Source organism: Ceratina calcarata, unplaced genomic scaffold, assembly GCF_001652005.2.
Source record: "Ceratina calcarata isolate Rehan_Ccalc_2016 unplaced genomic scaffold, ASM165200v1 scaffold397.2, whole genome shotgun sequence".
In the NCBI taxonomy this organism is placed as follows: domain Eukaryota; kingdom Metazoa; phylum Arthropoda; class Insecta; order Hymenoptera; family Apidae; genus Ceratina; species Ceratina calcarata.
The window spans coordinates 600,694-617,996 of record NW_017163090.1 but is presented as its reverse complement, the minus strand read 5'-3'; the positions used below and the strand labels follow the sequence as shown (position 1 = coordinate 617,996).

Genomic DNA, 17,303 nt, shown 5'->3' with positions numbered 1-17,303 from the left:
CAGCTTTTTTAATATTCTTAAATATCGAGATAATATAATGCTTATTAATAAATTCTATTAAAGTAATGAAAATACTTTTTAACCACTAAGACATTCCTCTAAATGTATTAATTGCTTTCGGAATGCTATCATCCCTTGATACAACAAAAATAAAAGAAAATTAAACGTAATTGGTACTGGAATACAGAAAATTGATTTTATATTACGAGAAATTGTTTAATTTCGAAAAGAAAATGATAAAAATGAACTGTTGACCCCGACGTGATTTGAACACGCAACCTTCTGATCTGGAGTCAGACGCGCTACCGTTGCGCCACGGAGTCAGTTGGACTATTCTTCTTTTAGAATGCTAATAATGAACAGCTACTAATACCTTAACTTAAAATACACATCTAATGTGCTGGCAATTTTATCTTAATAAATTGAGATTTACATTCTACATTTCGCATTTTATCTTTTTTTTATTTCAGCTAGATGAAATAATTATAACACCAATTATCATTTTTCAATAAACAAATAAGTTGCACATACCTGATTTGTAAGCATGAAGCAGGCCAACACTCCCAAGGACCACCAGTCGACCTCTTGTCCATAATACTGTCTGTTGAATATTTCGGGTGCTACAAGTTACAACAAAAAATATAATATACGAGTATGAACACTGCACTTCGCCAATGGCTTGTCAGTACCTACCCATGTATTCTGGAGTACCACAAAGCGTATTAGTTCTTTCAGTATGGCTTAACCACTTTGCAAGACCAAAGTCAATTATCACAGCGTGGCCTTCGTCATCCAATAGAACATTTGTAGCTTTTATGTCCCTGTGTACCACACCAGCGTTGTGCAAAAAGTCTTTAAAACAAAAAACACTTGTAACATCTACGTTACATTTAATTATCAATTCGAAATAACGTACAATCTTACCAATAGCAAGAGCGACTTCTGCCACATAAATTCTAACTACGTTTTCTGGCAGGGAGCCACATTGATCAACTAGTGAGAATAATTCCCCTCCGCCGATATAATCAGTTACTGAAATCCATGAACCAGTGAAATGATTTATGAATATATCTAATGAAAAATAGAAAAGTGCAATAGACTTACGTATGTACAATGTCTTCCTCCCTTGCCATCTATGATTTACGTCTAATATAAATGGATGATGACCAACCAGCTTTTGTATAGACACCTGACAATGCATATAAGTTTAGATATCGCTATAAACAGGACATAAACACTTGGCTTATATGTATACTCACTTCTTGTTTAGCTTGTATTACACCATTTTCTGTTACGACTTTTGCCTTGCTGATTACTTTCAAGGCGAACAATTGGCCAGTATCTTGTTTCAGAATTTTATATACCTTTCCATAAGCTCCTTTGGCTATTGTGCTTACAAATGTATAAGCGGTCTGCAGTGATATTTGTCTTATTTGAAATTCTGGAAGGAACATAGCCTGGGAACGTGATACTGGCCATAGTGTTTTTGAACTGCCCAATGGATCGTACAGTGTACCTTCACTCCAACTGCAAAATATAACAATTGCAATTGGTCACATATCATTGGTTATATATCTGTTAGCTGTAATTAATTAAAATCTACCTTTTGCAGGAAGCACGTGACCATGATTTATTTTGCTTGCGTGCAGGCTGTGGTGTCCCAATACAACTTCCTCCAATTATATCACTAAGACTGTACTATATAAAATAGGATTACTTTTTGTGAGCATGAACGAGGTACTTAAACTTTATTTAAGCTCATGTTAAACAATATTAAACAACGTATACCTGACTAGTATACTTCTGATTGCTGTGACAACTATTTTTTGTAGCAGAATTACCCATTCGAACTGAAAATGTTAGACTACTAAGATTATATTGCCCTGATTAAATAAATATAACAAGTATAATTATCGTATTCGTTTATGTCTAACATTAAACGCATTATAAAATTATAATAAAGTGCATAGTCTTCAGTGTAAATGTATTTTATTTATTTAATTTTTCAATATTCAGATACATTTGAAAATAATATCTACTGAATAAAATTATTTTGGGAGTAAGGTGGTATGTGCATATACACGTATATATTAATGATAAATATATTATATACGTATATTTCTCATGTAAAAAAAAAGCTTATCGCTATATTCACAAACGATGACCAATTAAATTATTCCGATAACTTATAAGGCTACATATTATGTGCTGACATAGCTTATAAGGCTAGTTATGAATTACAGTGAGCTAAAATTTACAAGACTTATATCCGAATAGTAATTAATTTCCTTTGACTCTAATTCTAATGTTACAATATTAGTTATACTGCTGTATACCGTAATAACTAATATTTTTTCTTACTTGAAAGAAATACTAATGTCATTGTACCTCGACTGTTAAGGTAACGTGCAATTTAAATTATTAGAAGTTAAAACGTATGCATAAGCGGTCACGTGACCCAACATTAGACAGATGACGCACAAGGCTAGGCTTATTTTCTTATAAACGTTCCATCCTCGTAAAACTAACCTACCGACTTAAATATAATCAATACTCGATTATCAGAAAACTATCACAATTTTATCTAACCATCTATCAATGCCTTGATACATTTCAAGTCATTGTGCGATTAAAAGTTCGATTTATACCGTTGAAACATTTATACTTCCAACCTTCTGGTAGAAAAGCAAAATCGATTAATTTTTTAACACATCGTGAGACATAAACATCTAACTAATCGTTCAAAAATTCCATAGAAGAGTTTATTGCCATTTAACATACCTATGATTTTCACTACTGCCTATTCATTTACTTCAATTGTCTAAATTATGTTTCCGTCAAACATGCATTGACGAAGCGCTAAAATTTTCTCTCTTTTGCTGTATACCAGCCAAGAGTTGATAAGCTTTATCTTTATCAGCTACGAATAACGTTGAATTCACTGGTATGAGTATGAGACAGTATGAGATACATCAAGCGGCATCTTTAGGAGGATAGAATAATTACGTACGAGTATCTCAACAAAGTGAAGAGAGTCGATGTCGTTAGCCAACCAGTGGCCAGCACAAATTCTAGCGGTTAACTTTGAAAGTAGGAGTAGGTTGGTACCCATGGAGTGTTTTTTAAGTAACCCTCGATGATCCCTTCCACGATCCATTCTTTTGGGGGTAAGCCTCCTTTCTCGTGATCTTGGGTCCAATAGGACGCTAAATTCCACCCTGTTAACTGATGCTTCTTTTCCTACACTTATTCCACACCCCTCCGGTTAGTGGATGTTGATGGTAGCATCTCAAACCGTTGGAACACGTTGGGGTTGGGACCCACCGCATTGATTCATCTATGTGGTACGCACATGCACATGGGAAAGTCCGTTGAAAACGGTTTCATGTGATACAAACAAACCTTTGGGACCTACTTAAATTTACGACCCTTAAGATTTTCGTTCGTATAGACAGGCCATTCATTACGGATAATAGACTGACCTTCCTTTTTAAGCTGTACATGCTTCTCTATAAATTAGCTACGATCTCTTAAAAAGAACTCTTAGAATATTTCCTAACAATGTATTTCCCGTCCAAAGTGACTAAGTTTTCCCAGCATTAAATTAGAACAATCTTGAACAAATGGAACATCCATTTTTTTGCATTCTCACTATTCCCATGTTTAAAGAAGGCCCTCCAAGCCCGCCGGAAACATTCACAGCTATATTCATACCATTATCTTAACCTAACGATAAGTAGCAGAGTAGCACTAGCAAGCACTAGCAGTCGCAGTGGTCGCAGTCGTCGCAGTCAGTCAGGTTGTAGTAGTAATAATGGCTGCCCCGACGATGAACATGGTGAAATTGCTCAAGGCTGGGCAAGTTGGACGAGTGTTTACGCGTAATTATATGGAACAGTACGTAAAAACAGTAGAGCAACGATCACATGTTACCGGAGATGGTATGTCACTATATTATTTAAGAGATGGAAATTTGTGATATGAAGACAGTAGATCCTTCTGTGCAATATTTCTTTATCTTTAACTTTTTATTTCATCAAGTTTGGAGTATTATTTATTATAAGATCGAGGAATGTTATTCATACGTGTATGCTTGCCTCTATCAGAATATCGTTAGATCTCCGAATGCTGTTGTAGGTTGTGACGAATTGTTATATAAGAATAACATTTAATTTACTTGGGATTTCAGGTCCTATAAAACTATGGAGAAATATTACTTTTTTCGTTGCTTTCCCAACAATTGCGCTTGCAATGCTTAATGTTTACTTGAGACACCAGGAACATCCTCATGAAGAACATCCCCCATTCGTTGCTCATCAATATTTGAAAATTATGAACAAGGTAAGAATATATGGAACAGTACGTAAAAACAGTAGAGCAACGATCACATGTTACCGGAGATGGTATGTCACTATATTATTTAAGAGATGGAAATTTGTGATATGAAGACAGTAGATCCTTCTGTGCAATATTTCTTTATCTTTAACTTTTTATTTCATCAAGTTTGGAGTATTATTTATTATAAGATCGAGGAATGTTATTCATACGTGTATGCTTGCCTCTATCAGAATATCGTTAGATCTCCGAATGCTGTTGTAGGTTGTGACGAATTGTTATATAAGAATAACATTTAATTTACTTGGGATTTCAGGTCCTATAAAACTATGGAGAAATATTACTTTTTTCGTTGCTTTCCCAACAATTGCGCTTGCAATGCTTAATGTTTACTTGAGACACCAGGAACATCCTCATGAAGAACATCCCCCATTCGTTGCTCATCAATATTTGAAAATTATGAACAAGGTAAGAATTGCAAATTGAAAATTAAGATTACTAAGATGAAACTATTAAAATCATTCTTGTTTATTATATAGCGTTTTCCATGGGGAGATGGTAAACATTCATTATTTCATAATCCTAAACAAAATTACATACCAGGTATTGGTTACGAAGAGTAATTGTTTTGTAAAATTATAAATATCTAGTTTGTATCTATGTAAATGCAGTTAACTTGTATTGCTGAATTGGCAATAAAATAAATATTTAAAAGGAAACATTAATAAAAATGAATTGATTCACTCATTTGGAAACTACCTACCTGCAACAGCTACATATTACAAACTTACATGAGACAGGCAATTGAAAATTAAATATGTATTGTTACTTGGTAGAACAACATTTATTTTCTTCAATAAGTATTTTTATTCTTTTTCCTTAAAAAAAGTGGTAATTTATAAAATAATATAATAAACATCCTTATTAATATATTTATACTTGAATACAAAACGAGAACAATGAATACTGCCTAATGTAACAGAGTCGAGATCATATTTTACTGTGAAACGCAACTTAATATGAATAGTTCCTATCTACAGAATTACAGTCTTTAAAATGATATTTCCAATGTCGGGTTGAACATTTTTCAGAACAATATCTAGCGACTAAGCAGTTACCGCACAAAACGGTACTAGGTTTTCTACAACGCAAACATTCCTTAATCTCTTCGTCTACATTAACATTAAATATTTCTTCTGATATGCTTCTGATATCCGTAATTTTACACCCCGCACTTTCTTCTGATGAAACATCATCGTCATCGACAACTACGGTATTAATGTATTCAAAATCACTTGAGCATTCTTTTAAATATATTACCTCATCATTTGCAGATTCTGACGTACTAGCAACATTTTCAATATCTTGATCCTCCCTTTTAAGGTTTTTATTCGGAGATTCTAGCACATTCGTAATTTGAACCTCTTCCTTTCTAATTTCCTCATCCTTTCGAAGTCTTTTATTTTGAAATTCTAACGTATTGACAACTTGAACATCTTCATTGTTAATTTCCTCATCCTTTCGAAGTCTTTTATTTGGAGATACTAACGTACTGGCAACTTGAATATCTTCATTCTTAATTTCCTCATCTTTTCGAAGTCTTTCATTTGGAGATTCTAACGTACGGGCAACTTGAACATCATTTTCAATTTCCTTATCCTTTTCAGTTCCTGGTTTATCTATATCAATATTATTAGTGTCAATAACAGTTACTTTATCAGGACCAACTTCTACGGTAACTAAATGTGGACTTGACTGCTGAAGATTATTTTTACTGCTTCTCTCTAAATTCTGTACTTCGGTGTTCTCGAAATTCGTCGATTCCCTTTCTGCTTCATGTCTTTGATGATTACTGTTCAATGTTGGGTCTTGGATATTTGACTGAGACGGAATGTTTTCCTCCAAAACGTTCTTATCAAATATTTTACTATTCCGTACTTCTGTTTCATTTGATACACCTTTATTCTGCGACATGTCAACTACTTCGTTTCGTTCTTCAAGCTGACTCTGCGTTACAGCAATGTCTAAGTTGTGTTGATTGTTATTCGTTGCTTCTTGTTTGGTCTGAGGTACTTCAACTTGGCATTGCATCCCGTCATTTTCTTTTACTGTAATTTTTAGTATTTTTGGAACTTCGATCAAGATGTTCGTAACTACATTCGTTTCAATAGCATTCTCTTCACATTTTTCCGGCAAAAGTTGTTTCACAGATTTCTCCACCAAGCATTTCAAAAGCCTTTGAAATTGAAGTAATAAGTTTCTTTGCATGTTAATAAGATGCCACTGTTGCGGTGTAAACTCTTGTTGCAACCAACTGGTACACCTGAAGTAATACTCTATCTGCTCTATCAGCACAAGCTTCTGAATATCAGTCAAATATTTTAATATACCAAACATGTTTGTCATTGATTCTAATGACATTTGCGGATTTTGTGTCTGTGTTGTAAGAGCTGTCGGATTTGTCATTCTCGATTGACGGACATTCTGTGCATGTTGAGCCGATACATATTTATTAATTGTATAATTTTGTGTAGTTCGCGTTGTAACAGCATTCGCAAGTACTTGCTCACTTTGTGACATAGTGCTTGGCGCCAATTGCGATGCATTTGCATTGCCTGTGTTCAGATCTCGTACAGGTTTCGGAATGTAATTTTGCGTATTTTGTGGAGAATTTTGTAAATGTGCGCCCTGCGACATGTTATACGCAGATGGTGATTGCCTATACATTGATGGATGGTACATAGGTGGTTGCCTTACATATTGATACGGTTGATTTACAGTAGACCCACATGCTTTCTGTACATTAATATGTGCCGGTTGCATATTTTGTGGTACTGGGTACCTCGGTATCCTTCCAGCGTTATATAATGAATATCTTTGCGGAATATTTTGAGGAACATTGGTGATTTGAGAAACATTCTGAAGGCTGGTTTGAGAAACATTTTGATAGGTGGTTTGAGAAACATTCTGAAGGGTGGATTGAGGAACATTCTGTAGGCTGATTTGAGAAACATTCTGAAGGGTGGTTTGAGAAACATTCTGAAGGGTGGATTGAGGAACATTCTGTAGGCTGATTTGAGAAACATTCTGAAGGGTGGTTTGAGAAACATTCTGAAGGGTGGATTGAGGAACATTCTGTAGGCTGATTTGAGAAACATTCTGAAGGGTGGATTGAGGAACATTCTGTAGGGCGGTTTGAGGAACATTCTGAAGGCTGGTTTGAGGAACATTCTGAAGTGTGGTTTGAGTAAATTTCTGAAAGGCGGTTTGAGTAAATCTCTGAAAGGCGGTTAGGGAAACATTTTGAAGGGTGGATTGAGAAACATCCTGAGGAGTGGTTTTAGGGATATTCTGAGATACGGTTTTAGGAACGTTTTGAAGGTTGATCTGAGGAATGCTCTGAGTAACGGTTGGCAGGACATTTTGATGTGGAAACCTTAGATTTGACGCTGGTACGGTAGAGGCATGTAACTTTCTTTGCTCGTGCATACCCATCGAAGGATGTGATAATTGTTGCCTAACATGAAAATTCGTCAGTGGTTGAGCAACATGACTATTTAAACGTATTTGTTCCTGAATAATAGGATTTTGTGTTCGCACTGCACTAACGTTCGGTGTTACCTGATTATTGGCAACTATAGGATTCATTGAAGTGTTATTTTGAAAATTAGTCTGAGTTTGCAAGTTGACATTATCTTGAAGATTTTGCCGTGTTCCTTTAGAATATGCTGTATATTTCATATATTTTTTATGTGTGGACCATAAGTATTGCAACATAGATTCTACAGATGTAACTGTGTTCTCAATTTGTTCATTGTAGTGCACACCTTGGAGCGATATTTCCTGATCTGTAGGCCTTCCATCTAGTCTAAGCTTGCGAGAATTGCGAATATATAACTTGTTAAGTAAAGATGAGTAACCCAGCAACTCTGTTAAAGATAATGGTGGCGATAATGACGTTTCTCTATTAAGTACAAGTATAACTGCTTTTATTAATGCAATGTAATTATCAAGGTTCAGTTTTTTCAATAGTTTCTGAAATTCTGTGCATAAGTATTTATCGTAATTAAAATCATTCGTCGGTGTTGTACGAATGTTTTTGATTAAATGATATATCCCGCACAAAACACTATACACCGATGTTGACAATTTTACTACATCCGTGTTCGTATTGTTAGAAAATGTCGCTTTTGCGGTAGTTGCAGATACAGGTACAGTAATCATGGACGTCGCATGTACGGTTTGCGTCGCTGACGTTCCGACAGAAGTAATATATATCGGTAGATCCTGTGACGTCATTGCAGAAGAAAACTGAACGACAGTCGTAACGGGATTCATAGGTGTAGGACACCATCTGGAACCCAATTCTGCACTAGACAGAATTCTTAATTTAGGTTGAGGAACTTGGTCTAATTGACTCGTTTTTTCTACGGAGGTATCGTTTAGCTCAGTCGTTTCTTCCACTGCTGGTTCATCATTCGACGTACACTCTACGCTATTCACAGAAATAAATTCAATTTCCTGGTTTGTAATAGATGATGGAACAAAATTTGTATCCGCGTCATTTCCGCCAGTAGAGATCAATGGTACTTCTTCTTCACTATCTTGTATTTCTGTTTGTACTTCTGGCGTATTTGTCGAATTCAAATTTTCGCTGGTCACTTCATCGGCAACAATTACTTCTGTTTTTACTTCTGGCGTATTTGTCGAATTCACGTTTTCGCTGGTCATTTCATCGGCAACAATTAGTTCTGTTTTTACTTCTGGCATATTTGTCGAATTCACGTTTTCGCTGGTCATTTCATCGGCAACAATTAGTTCTGTTTTTACTTCTGGCGTATTTATTGATTTTAAGTTTTCGCCGGTCATTTCATCGGCAACAATTAGTTCTGTTTTTACTTCTGACGTATTTGTTGAATTCAAATTTTCGCCGACTGTTTCATCGGTAAGACTTTTGATTACATCTTCCTTGATTTTATGGAGATCCTTTTCTGATGGAACCTCGCAACTTTCGATAATATCTACATGATCATGTTTATTTAAACCTGTAGTATCTACTGTACTTTCGTGAACGTCAAACGCATCTTCATTTATGACTAATTCATCGTCTGAGGTAGAAATATCTGGCATGTCCAAACATAACGTAGTACCGTTCTCTTCTGCTTCCGTTTCTGATATAGGAACACTGATTACTAATCTCTCGGTTACTTGGGGTGGTTTTGAAAAATCTGATAGACATATGCCCTCGTCAATTAAGTCGATTGATTTCTGCGTTCTTGCTTGTGCCTCATTTTGTATCTCATTGTTTTTATCTTCCACAATCTCATTTGATTTATTGCATTCATTAAAATGCACAATAGTCTTCTTAAAAGTATTTTCATCAGATGTTTCAGCCATTGACGAATGTACTTTTATTACTGTTTCTCTATTATTCTCTTCTTCCGATTCGTCATGTATATTAGTATTTTCTATGGTTGCATTCATTACTGAATGCGCTAGGATGTTTTCCTTTGGTCCATCAATTGTTACACTATTTTCTGTTTCAGAAGATGTGTCATTCATCGTTGATTCGGGTATCGCTATTTGGATATCTTTGTAAACTTGTACGTCAACTACGATTCCGTTTTCATTAGTAACAGATACTCCAGAATCACACGAGTTTATAGAAACTAATTTTTTTCTCCTTTTATATGTCGTCTTTAATATATCCCGTTCTTGCTCGTCTTCGCTTATAGTAATGCAATCTCCAAAATATGTACGGAATTTACTGGATATCCTTCTTCTCCGGTGCCTGTTCGTATTCTGACTAACGGACCTTCGTTTTCTTTGTTTGCGGTCTAACGTTGTCAATGCATCATATTCAAATGCCGTTGCTTCGGTACCAGCCAATACATATTCATTCCTTCTGTATTTGGAGTACTTATTTCTATTCGCTGCAGAATTTACGTTAATATTTACAACACGTAATTCCTTGTCATCGTCCAATTTTGTACTATCTACTTTTTTATAAGCCTCTGACTTTACGTAGTTGCTAGATTTATTGCTATAACAAGAGTTCAGATTTAATTTTATACGACCCTTTTTAACTTCATCAGCCATTTGGATTGTATTTATCTCTACCTTAGCTAATGCTTCATTAGGAACTGTTTCTTCACTTATGCTACTCTTATTTTCTATAACGGTAACGTGGTTCGCATGTTCGCAAGACCTTTTCTTTATATCCAACGAGACAGTGGCAGAACTTTTTCGCTTACTGCATGATTTTCTGTTCATTTTCGTTGGAACAACTGATTCAAATTGCATTAAAGCTTCTTCAAAAGGATGCATTATTGCTGGTGATTTCTCTGACTTATGAAAAATGTAGTCCCGATTGCTATTTGACGATAAAACTTCATATACATTCATACCATCTATTCTTTGATCATGACCTTTTCCGATAAACTTCGGTGTATCCAGTTTTGGTACATCCTCGTATTTCTCCTGAGAACGTTCTTCAACAAATGAACTATCTGAATCAAAAATTTCTATTTCTTCAATTTCTTCCTTTGGAATTTTTGATCTAAAATAGAAATATTATGGCATTAACGTGGATTCAATCTGTTGATTTGAACCCTTAGACTGTGAATGAATTAAAACAATATTTCCTGTCTAATGCATTTTTTAGTCTATAATAGTTCTTTAAAAAATTTAAAAGAATTCATGTTCAGCGTTATCAATGATTTTGACATATAATTTAAATATACTGCAAATCACCGTTCTTTACAGTCTAAGGGTTAATATTTAGACAAAAAATAATTTTCTGTAATGTGTCATGTACGAATAAAACATCTCTAGAATTTACTGAAAAACTTATTATTGACATGCATCATTTCCTCGGAACATCGAATATTATTTCGTTTTAAAGGTTTATTCTAGTCCATTACATCATTCCTCGTCTGCATCGCTTGTTATTATTTTTAAAGAAATGTCTAGACATCCCATGCATTCTTTCTCAAGTTTCAATTCATCGATTGTTCAGTCGCAGCACGCGCTGAATAATAACCGTCTGTACGCATACTTACTTGCTTGTTACATTTACATATGTGAGTCCCCTTTATGGTCGCGTAATATTTATATGAATATTAAAATTTTTACCTATTAATTTCCCGTTACACTACGGCTACTTGAAGTCTCTTTTCAAAATCTAACATCGTATTTTCGTCATATTTACGATGATCTCAAGAAGTGATTAATTATTACAATGAAAAATTTACCCTTGTCTCTTATGGAATGGTTCCCGCACAAGGATCACGCACGTTCTCGACGCTAATAACTGTACCAAGGCATAGTGTACTTGTCTTCGTGATAGTCTCAAACTCTGCAGACCAATCCTCAACTAAAACAAACAGTACGTACCGCGTTTTAAGATCAGATTCCCGTAATATCGCCGAACTAATTAGGTAATCACCACAGGGGATTCGCAGGTAACAAGAAAAATGTAAAAGAAAATAAAAGACCTACACCGCGGATGACGATACCTATTAACGTTACGTTACAGTCATGCTTCGTTTCGATTCGTCAGGTACGTCCCAACTTATTACTCCCAGTTTATAAACACTGAGAAAAAAAGCGGGTATCTTGTCTTTGCCTTGCCCAAGAGGCACAACAAAGAGTATACATATATGTATGTAGATCGCACCTTTTTCAATACTTCGACACGGCGAGCTGGTCCGATAGAATAAAGCCAATGTTTCAAGACGAAATTGGCGAAGTGCATGCCATCGCACGATGTAACCGATGCTGTTCGTGTAGTTGTCGGCATCGTCACAAATTAACGTCTGTTTAATACCCTCTGTTGATCCCTCCCGCGTTAAACGATTCGACCGATTAATTCTGAGATACTGGACTTCGTTTCTATTTATGCCAGCTAAGAGCAGGAGGTGGCGATAACGATATTATCAGTGTTCTACGATGGTCGATTTCAAGGAATCGTGTGTCACGCTCGTTTTACAACCGTCACCGCTCGTTTTTAATAGCTCAGCAACGATTTTTACGATCGAAATCCCCTCCTTCCTGACTGTCTTTTGTTCAAAATACGTAATCGGAAAAAAAGAACGTTCACTAAAGACGAATGTAAACTATATAATTGCCTTCACTACTGCAATGAATCTTCAGGATTTTAATATACAATTCTTGTATTATTTATTAAAGTATCATGACGATTCCAGACTTTTGGCTCGGAACTCGCTCACTCGTTCGACAAATACTAACTCCAAAGAATGGTCTTTCTTCATTTTATAGGCATATCCCGGTATCAAACGAAGATTATTATCTTTAGTAGACCAATAGGCTTCTTTTATTTGTGACTGCCATTCGCACTTTGACCCAAACAAAGTGAATAATATGAATACGTATGATTACTTGGCGTACCATAATTGGTGCTCGCTGTTGAGATTACACACATGAGGACATGTGCCATCGGCATTATCGAGTTCCTCAAAGCTAGATGATAAATAGTCATAAATACGTCGATATAACTGAACAAGAGGAGTCATTATTCATTTTTAAATTAACAGTTTGATATTAAAGAAAATTGTGCAGTAGGTGAAGTAATTAATGAAAATTGAAACTTTACTACGAAGATCAACATTAAATAATTTATTGTTAAAACAAGCTAAAAAATTCAGAGCCAAGAAATTTGATTCCATATAAGTGCCAGCTTGATAGAAACCAGATGCCCGAGTCTCGGGCCACATTGTTTGGGCCAGGCCGATAAGGCTACGACGTACTTTCACCCTCTTGAGAAGGATGCTGAGAGAGCGACGTGTCGAAGCAGGATAGTTCTTTGCGAGCGTCCAAACGTGTAACAGCGAACACGTCGTATATGGAAAATAAAGTCTGCGATATTTTTGAGCGTTGAATAAAGTCTTAGCTTACACGTAGCTTGTATTTCGTTAAACGTAGACTCTGACCTAAGATTTGTGCTTTTTTAATCAAGCGTTTTAACTTCTGTAAGAAATACACACTATGTCTTGAAAATCCAACTGTATTAAATAATTCGGCATAGGCGCAAAAAGACGATGCGTGCTAGTCAAGGGCTGACTAAAAAGTGCCTGGGTCCATCGAGTCCCAGTCTCATGACATCATCCACCGAGAAGACCATGCGTTCCATTATCGATCTTATTCTAAATAAACAGTTCGGGTCCCGATCGGCTGGGCGTCTGGACTCTATCATTTGACGCCTTTCTAATTGAGCTTTCGTCCTATTCCTCTTATAGTTCAATTTTAAATTGTCGTCGAATCCCAGAGAAACAAGACTGGGTTCCTTTTTTAAGAGTTTATTACTGAGTTGTTCCTTACACAAAGTCTCGCGAACCGAGTTAGAATCTGACTGACAACTGTGTCTTTGGCTCTGGAAGGGCCTTCTCTTATACTAGTTTTTAAGGGCGGTAGCCCGTTGGTAGGGAGATTCTTAGAAGAAGGGAGCTTTTCCGAGATGGGTAAATGGGACCGGAGGACACGTACAAGACAGGCGGTTTTTCGGGAAGTCATAAATATTGCAGTTTTATGGCCTTGGGTTTTCCGGGCTCGATCGGTGGTAACCTGATAGCAATCAAGTGGTTGTAGTATTTGAGAATGCATTTTAAAAGGATGGAAAAGTTGTGAGGGGCCCTTTCATGAATTAGGAAAGGAAATACAATGATCTTTTTAGGAGTTGCACGACAAAATTAAATCAATCGTAAATTTGTCAGCAGAGCATGATTGGACTCTGATAACTTTGTAAACAGAAAAGTAGATGTTTGGGCTCTGACACATTTGTTTATACCCATTGATAGAGCGATATGAGAAGGGACCGATTACTGTATACTCAGTATGCTTTTCCCATTTACGGTTCGAATTTATAGTCGTTTCTCAGTTCTCATCTGTTTGTTGCATATTTTTGTATTCGTGATATACGATTGATGAAAATCGAGAATATGTAAGAGTAAATAGCAGGTAGGCAACTAGAGAGCGAAGGCGCAAAATGATGGAAACCAGATGTTTATGCGTTGGGACTCGAATGTTTGGTGTAAGGCCCGAAAACGACGCAGAGGGTCCGGTCCGTTAGGAAAAGTCTTGCGTAGAACGCATTTGGAAAAAAGGACCGAAGGACAATTGAGGGGGCACTTTTTAGTCGATTGTTGACCGAGTCACATCATACTCATTTTTCCGGCTTTCGCTGTTTTGTTGAATAAAGTTTCGCTGATCATAACGATTGAAGTTTATAATATAATAATAAAATAAATTCCTAGTCCTCTTACATCATGTATCACGAAACATATATATATGCAACAAGCAGTTGAGAACTGAGATTGAGAACTGAGATTGAGAACTGATAACTGAGAAACGACTATAAATTCGGACCTACGCCTACCCATGGACGTGCGTCTACCAGCCTCTTGTGTCACCGTGAAAACCAGGGCATAAAAGATTACCCTCTGCTAATTAGCAGAGAAAAGCGGGCCGCTGTTAACGGTTTTTGTAGTAACCACGAAAATTAAATGACAAAAATATATTACTGTCGAAGAGATTTGTAGTCTTTACAAATTTTAGGATTGTAAGGTGAAACATAATTTCGAGACACTTTCGCTGGAAGTTTAGCTCTAAAATATTTGAAACTGTCGCCAATCAACCCTTATCGGTCCCAATCTTGACGCCAGAACTATTACCTCTCAATGTACCTGAGTCTGGACCCCATTTCTCCAAAACTATGTCGAGCCCTTTTTTCTCAAGGATTTCCTCACCCTTACTGGGTTTTTTTTCTCCGAAAAACCCGAATACGAGACGGGGCACATAAAGGCTCATAATTCAGTATTGCCTTTTAGCTTTGTTCTTGTACACAAGACTTATTGTATTCACACGACTTCGAATAAAACACGCCGAGCAATATTGTCTTGTGGAATATAACGACAAAATTTCTATCGCGTCATGCTTTGAATGCAACATAGTGTTATATAACAGTAGTACCGTTGAATTAAAATGCTTTCCCTTTTATTCACGATCTACTACTCTAGAATTGTAAAGCGTACAGCTTCGACTTGAGAACGATACATCGCGATAACAAATTAATATTGAATGCGTCACGTTAATTCGTAATGAGATGAGCATGATTCCTTTCTTATCACCGGAAGTATGATAATAATTGACCTCGGAAACAAAAACTCTGACAGATTAAAAACATCAATCTTCATTGATTAATGAATGCACGCAAAGCGATTTAAATACTGACAAGAGACAAGGGGAGCTTTCTATTCAGAAATATTTCTACGTAATACTAGAACAGTAATGTTCTGAAAGACGTATTATAAAAAACTCATGTGAAGACGATTGGGGGAATGATTTCAAATAGACGAGAAATAAAAATTTGAAAAAAGTTTGTGGACAAAGTATATCCACTAAATCGAGAGTTATTATTTAAAGAATAATTTTTAAAAACTGTCTACATGCAGATTAATAAATTAGGAAATTCATTAAGATCTCATTCATCTAATCTAATCATGATTAACATTTCGAGAGGAACGAAGAAAATAAGAATAAGAAGAACGAAGGAAATAAGAAGACATATCAAAGATTACCTGCAGAAAAAGAATCGTGTAAGTAACTAAAGCCTATTCCCTACACAGCCTACATCAAAAGCGACTGCACTTTTTATACACATTGTACAGACAAAGAAAATTAAATACTACGACGTGCTACAAAAATCTTATTTCCATGCTCGAACAAGTGAAGATCGCTCTCTGCCGCACGTGGTCACATGCATATGCACATGTACAATAAGGACACTGGTTTTTCAGTAAATTCCAGATGAAAAATAAAATACACGTACAGTTCGTTACGAACTATTTCAAACTGTCACTTCTACACAGTTGTTTAACCCGTTAAAAGCAAAAATATCTCAGGATCATTCGGCATTCTGTAAGAGTCTATTTCCTGGTTGAAAAACATACATTGCAACATTGTATTCGTACATGAACATTCGTAAAAAAATTTTTCTCTGAAGCCATGACAAACATACCTATGTATATCTCGGGATCAATTGTATGTTCAAAATCTTGTTTTCACAGCCTAGTTACACAGCAATCATATGCACACTTGAACTTTGTATCTAGCAATATCACTTTTTCCACAATATTAGCTTTTACTTAGGAATAAACGTGCGTATCTTCTACTTCGCGCCTCCTCCCGTAGGCCACCGTACACTCATACTGACCGCTTACCAATAGGACTGGTATGTATCTACCTACCCTGCAACTTGGACTTGAAGCCCTTTTTTGCTGGTGGGGATAGGCCAAACGTCCTTACAGATATCTAGCTGAAGTGGCGCTTAGGACTCACGATTTCGGATTTAAACTGGTTAGTATTGGTCTATCGTGTACGCGCGTGATCTCGTCGACATGTTCGACGCCAAACAAATGATTGTGACGAGAAAAATCAACTCCGGTGGTCCTGTTTCTTCTCCATCGTTGCTAGTCGCTATCGTTTTTACGTAGAATTGCTTCGTAAACAAACTATCACATTACTACCGGTATTCTGCCGTACGTGCCCCATTGTGCTTACTCAGATAGATCGTTCGCATAAATTCCGTCGGAATGTTGCAGTTCTTTTATTCTTTATCTCTATACTAACGTAAGAAAAGTAGGGACGGTATAACTGATCGTGAAACAAAATTGTAAATAGTTGTACACTTTTATTGTAGAAATGCATCTCCGAGCTTTCTTAGAATACTTTTTCTTATCTTAATCTCTCTCACTAACGCTTTCTTGAATAATTTTATTCTTTGGGTTAGAAATCATTCTAATATAAAGAACCTCTTATGAAGTTGTGTTCGTCCAGAAGAATATAAAACATTTATTATTATACAATTTCCGTCGCGTTGTAATTACATATATTCAACTAATACAATTTATTACTACACGGGGTTGAGAACTTTTAATTTCGCAACACAATAT

At 36.0% G+C, this 17,303-nt stretch overlaps 3 protein-coding genes and 1 non-coding gene across 10 annotated transcripts in view; 1 reads left to right on the top strand and 3 right to left on the bottom strand.

The window, feature by feature from the left end:
• The window catches only part of S6KL (ribosomal protein S6 kinase like), a 44,611-nt gene extending 41,660 nt beyond the window's left edge, over positions 1-2,951 (bottom strand). The window contains exons 1-9 of one of the 5 annotated variants that reach the window (XM_026814736.1): positions 2,782-2,951; positions 2,362-2,675; positions 1,789-1,850; positions 1,604-1,698; positions 1,260-1,527; positions 1,105-1,189; positions 925-1,032; positions 694-852; positions 532-620 (exon numbers count right to left, since the gene is read on the bottom strand). In XM_026814736.1, coding sequence (XP_026670537.1) covers positions 532-620; positions 694-852; positions 925-1,032; positions 1,105-1,189; positions 1,260-1,527; positions 1,604-1,698; positions 1,789-1,850; positions 2,362-2,383 — 888 coding nt within the window. In that variant the 5' untranslated portion in view covers positions 2,384-2,675; positions 2,782-2,951. The other 4 variants (XM_018027004.2, XM_018027003.2, XM_026814737.1 and 1 more) reach the window with 4 other exon arrangements.
• Positions 252-323, bottom strand: TRNAW-CCA (transfer RNA tryptophan (anticodon CCA)). Its single transcript has one exon. It is a non-coding gene; the product is annotated as a tRNA-Trp (tRNA).
• A 786-nt stretch (positions 2,952-3,737) lies between the features above and the next one.
• Positions 3,738-5,066, top strand: LOC108626332 (cytochrome c oxidase subunit 6A1, mitochondrial). Its single transcript, XM_018026931.2, has 3 exons — positions 3,738-3,941; positions 4,190-4,341; positions 4,875-5,066. Exons 1-3 carry the CDS (start codon positions 3,815-3,817, stop codon positions 4,956-4,958), a joined length of 363 nt encoding a protein of 120 aa, XP_017882420.1. The 5' UTR covers positions 3,738-3,814; the 3' UTR covers positions 4,959-5,066.
• Positions 5,067-5,229: 163 nt separating this feature from the next.
• Positions 5,230-16,462, bottom strand: LOC113464524 (uncharacterized). 3 transcript variants are annotated; one of them, XM_026814725.1, is made up of 4 exons: positions 12,014-12,886; positions 11,589-11,710; positions 9,136-10,894; positions 5,230-9,066 (listed from the first exon to the last, which is right to left on the bottom strand). In XM_026814725.1, exons 1-4 carry the CDS (start codon positions 12,134-12,136, stop codon positions 5,350-5,352), a joined length of 5,721 nt encoding a protein of 1,906 aa, XP_026670526.1. In that variant the 5' UTR covers positions 12,137-12,886; the 3' UTR covers positions 5,230-5,349. The 3 variants fall into 3 exon arrangements, with proteins under 3 accessions (XP_026670526.1, XP_026670525.1, XP_026670527.1); XM_026814724.1 differs by having other exon boundaries at positions 5,230-10,894; positions 12,014-12,885; XM_026814726.1 differs by lacking the exons at positions 11,589-11,710; positions 12,014-12,886 and adding an exon at positions 16,370-16,462 and having other exon boundaries at positions 5,230-10,894.
• Between the last annotated feature and the right edge of the window lie 841 nt (positions 16,463-17,303).